At 31.9% G+C, this 3991-nt stretch overlaps 1 protein-coding gene across 3 annotated transcripts in view; it reads left to right on the forward strand.

The window, feature by feature from the left end:
* The window catches only part of Gria2 (glutamate ionotropic receptor AMPA type subunit 2), a 129056-nt gene extending 129013 nt beyond the window's left edge, over nt 1-43 (forward strand). For all 3 annotated transcript variants that reach the window (XM_027392921.2, XM_027392918.2, XM_027392917.2), the window contains one exon: nt 1-43. This exon is cut by the window's left edge and continues 122 nt beyond it. In XM_027392921.2, the coding sequence (XP_027248722.1) occupies nt 1-43 (43 nt within the window).
* The last annotated feature ends 3948 nt before the right edge of the window (nt 44-3991 follow it).

Below are 3991 nucleotides of genomic sequence, written 5' to 3' on the forward strand. Positions count from 1 at the left end.
TCCTGGCATGGGAATGAATGTCAGTGTGACTGATCTCTCATGATTGATAGGAACCTTCTGAGTGCCTTACACAATGGTTTCCTTGTGTGTTTATTGTCAAAGTGGTGAGAGGCATCCGGTATCTTGAAGGCTTTTCTTTCAGCCAAGAATTCTTAAGTATGTGGAATTCACCTTGAATTGTAAGGAAAGATTCATTACAAACAGAGCATCTTTTTCTACTCCGAATTTCAGACGAAGCGTGGTGGACATGCACAGCTAACATGGAAGTACTATCATTTAACTGAAGTCTTTGTACAGACAACAAACCCGTTTCCGCAGCCACTATTGTTAGTCTCTTGATTCATAATGACTTAAGCACACTTGACATCAACTGCATCAAGATGTGACCTGTTTTATAAAAAAAAAGAAAAAAAAACATTTAAAATAAAAAAATATTTTTAGGTATTTTCACAGACAAACTGGCTTTTAAATAAATTTGCTTCCATACTGGTTGGTTAAGACAAAAAAAAAAAAAAAAAACTAGTCAAACTGAGTGGGAAGTGATTGAAAAAAGGTCCGTGGTGTCAGTTCCATATTTTTCAAAGCCAAATATGTAAATGCTGAGGAAGGAAACAGAGGAGACTCCAGTCTTGTAATTTAATATTGTTATTAAAACTTTAATGTATCCTATTCTTTAACATTTGATGTTAATATGAAACTACTTGGCAATGCTTGACATTTGAAATAAACATTTTTCTATTGTTTTATTTGCAAGTGGTCGAATTAATTTTGCTTAGCTACAGTTTGGTCATAAATCCAGTGAGTTTAAAGACACTAATATGTAGTCTTTAGGAATCCAAAGAAAAGGTCCCCATTTAAAAAGCAGGAAGGTTTCTTTCTTTTGAGGTAGGAATTTTTCCCAAGTAATATATCTAAAACTAGTTTTTTCTGTACATCATAATATATATAATAAAATATCTGTTAATTAAAAAGCATTTAGTCTATATAGATTAATGCTTATAGAGTTAAAAAACCAAATTTATAAACAAATATTGAAACCTGTGAATTTCCACTCCTGAAATGTTTAAGCTTACAGAGGAGTAGTAGTCATTGTAAATGAAGTCAGAGATGCCTTGAGAGTAGCTGTTCAGATACTTGCACACTGGCCCAATTCTACAATCTAGGTATACATTTTTAGTTTTAAAATTATAAGAAATAAGATCAACGTTTGAATACTCTAGTCACCTGCAATATAGTTTCTTTCCATTTCAATCTATAAAATTAACCATAATGTATTATTTTTTATTTATGCCTCAGGTGGAATGGGCACTTTAACATGTCTAATGTGGATATTGTCCCATCTCTGTAACTTCTCGGAGATTATATTTATTCTGGTTGATAAATTTAAGTCTTCTATCTTTCCCCCATTAAAATGCTTTTTGTTTCCACTAATGTCCTCCAAATAAATTACTTTAGGGTTAAAAGTAACTGACACCCAGTAGTTACCTTTAAGATTTATAATTTTTCCCTCATAATTTCTATGTAATATTTGGTGTCTGACCAAGTGCTTGTAGGGCACCCTTAGTGGTTATTTTCAAAGACAAGAATGGAAATTGTAAGATTTAGCAGTAGCCACTTGCATTCTACATGATAGCATGCAGTTTCACGATAATCTTCCCTAAATTTTGCTATCCCTTCTACAAATTCTAAAACCATACAATATAATTTTAGTGCATTACTCATCAGGGATATTGGAGGTACATTTTGAGTTTTAATAATAAATGCTAGAATGACCAAATTGCAGACTAACTATTTCCATATTGTACTTAAAATGAGTTTTTAAAAATTATAAAAGAGATGACTATATAAAATCATTGCTATTTATTGTACCTCTGGACCTACTCTTCCAAAAATTGAGCTTATCAATTTTCTCTGTCAAGCTTGAACTAATGTAAATAATTGAAATAATGTAAAGTTATATTTTCATGTTTTTATAGATATGACATGACAAGAATACATAATGTATGAGTATCTCAAGTGTGGATAATGTTGATTGGATAACACAGAGCTCAGTTATAGGCAGTAAAACCTAGTTCAATATCCATGTAACAGTGCATCAGTATATTGCTGTATAGATGTGTCTGTGTGCATATAAGTGATAAGTGCTCAAATAAGAGTGATGACAGCTGTCTAAAGGTTTTTTATTCATTTTATATAAACTGTTATGGAAAGACCAAAATGTTTATGAACTATTCTTATGTAAATTTAAAACTGTCCTTTACTGTACTTTTTGTTTACAGTATAGTACCTTATCCTCTGTTGTGTTAAGTGGGTGTCATACTCCAAGAAGACATACACTTTCTACAACTTCTATTGAAGATACTGGGATTTCCAATTTTTCATGTGTACTATGTCAGAAAATGCTTTTAATTTTATTTTTAAATCTAACATCTGATGGCTTTTTCAGAGTGTTGTGAAAACTTCAGTCATACATAAAGTATGTTCTTATAAAAAGCCAAGATCTTTTTTTTTTGTTTTTACTTAATAATACATCAGCCTAATAATGAGAAATGAAAAAGTGTATCTTATATTATCACCAAATAAATCCAGATGTTTCTAGTGAAGGAGGACATCTCTGCTTAGTTTGTCAGCTAGATTTGAACAGAATCAAGTCAGAATGTCTTTTTTAATTCAAATTAAGATGATTAGTAATTCTGATATTCCACACCCATAGTCAGTAAGTGCTTTGGGTATACATAGAAATGTGGCTATTGATTCAGTGACTTTTTTTTATAATATGCTCAGTTGGTAAAATCCCATGCATTGTGCTCATCAACCATCCTACTGTGTGGTCATCTTAGCTGCTATGGTACCCATATTAAAAAGCAGGAAAGTAACTTGCTTTAAAATTTTTATGGTTTGGTTTTTAAAAATCGTCCATTATTTGACTTAAAGAAAAATTCTTTCCACTTTAATTTTTTTTCACAAAGCTGGTCATTTGAACCTGATCCTATTAACATGTACTCTAAAGTTAGTCTAACATAATAGCTCCCTGGACTTTTAAGTACATTTGTACAATTTCTATCTATAAATGTATCAAGTATGTAACACATGAATATATGGGTGAATCTGCTTAAAACACAGTAATTCTACATTTCAAGTTTATAAATATGTGGATATTTTGATGGACTATCATGGTACATTGAGAATAAGAACAGAATTACTAGCAATATTCCTGCAGAAGGATTTCTTGTACCTACCATACCTTGATGATATCATCAATTTTTATTTTTAAATTGAGTGCCTATGTGTGTGCCTGAAGTGGGAATGTGCACATGCCTGCTGATAACAGAGGTGAACACAGATGCACCAGACCTAGAGCAGGAGTTAGTAATGTTTGTGAGCTCCCAACATGAGTTTAGGGAAACAAACCTCTGTCCTCTGCAAGTGTGCTCTCTTAACGACTGAGCAATTCTCCAGCCCCAATAATATCATTTAAAGATAAAAATAAAAACTCTTGTAGTTCATTAGACTATAATACACCACCCTCTCCCATTCTTTACCTCATAGCATTCTGGAGGTGTATGTCCATATAATAAGAGTTACTCTATTACTTCTCTGGTGGAATGGATTTCTGTGCATTGAAACTTGTTTTCTGCCTAAAAAGTTTATTGTGCATTTCTTTTGGATGGTCCCTTAGTCAGTCTTGTGAAAGATAATGCAGTTGTCAAGCCGAAGCTTCCTTTTTACTTTTAATTTATATGGAATAAGCAGGGGTTTGATTGAATGGCTTACAAAAATTGTTTATAAGATCAACATTAGTTAGAAATATATATACTCATAATAGCATAGTGCTACCTTTGGAGAATTAAATTAGATAAGCTTGACAAGTCTTTATGGATAGATTCACAAGAAGCTTATTAAAGGAAGTACCCAAAAGTTGCAAATGTGCTTTAAAAATGGAAAGATGTACAAGGTGCTTTGACACTTAAAACTGGTTTATTTTACATCA

This window comes from Cricetulus griseus (assembly GCF_003668045.3).
Source record: "Cricetulus griseus strain 17A/GY chromosome 1 unlocalized genomic scaffold, alternate assembly CriGri-PICRH-1.0 chr1_0, whole genome shotgun sequence".
Taxonomy (NCBI): domain Eukaryota; kingdom Metazoa; phylum Chordata; class Mammalia; order Rodentia; family Cricetidae; genus Cricetulus; species Cricetulus griseus.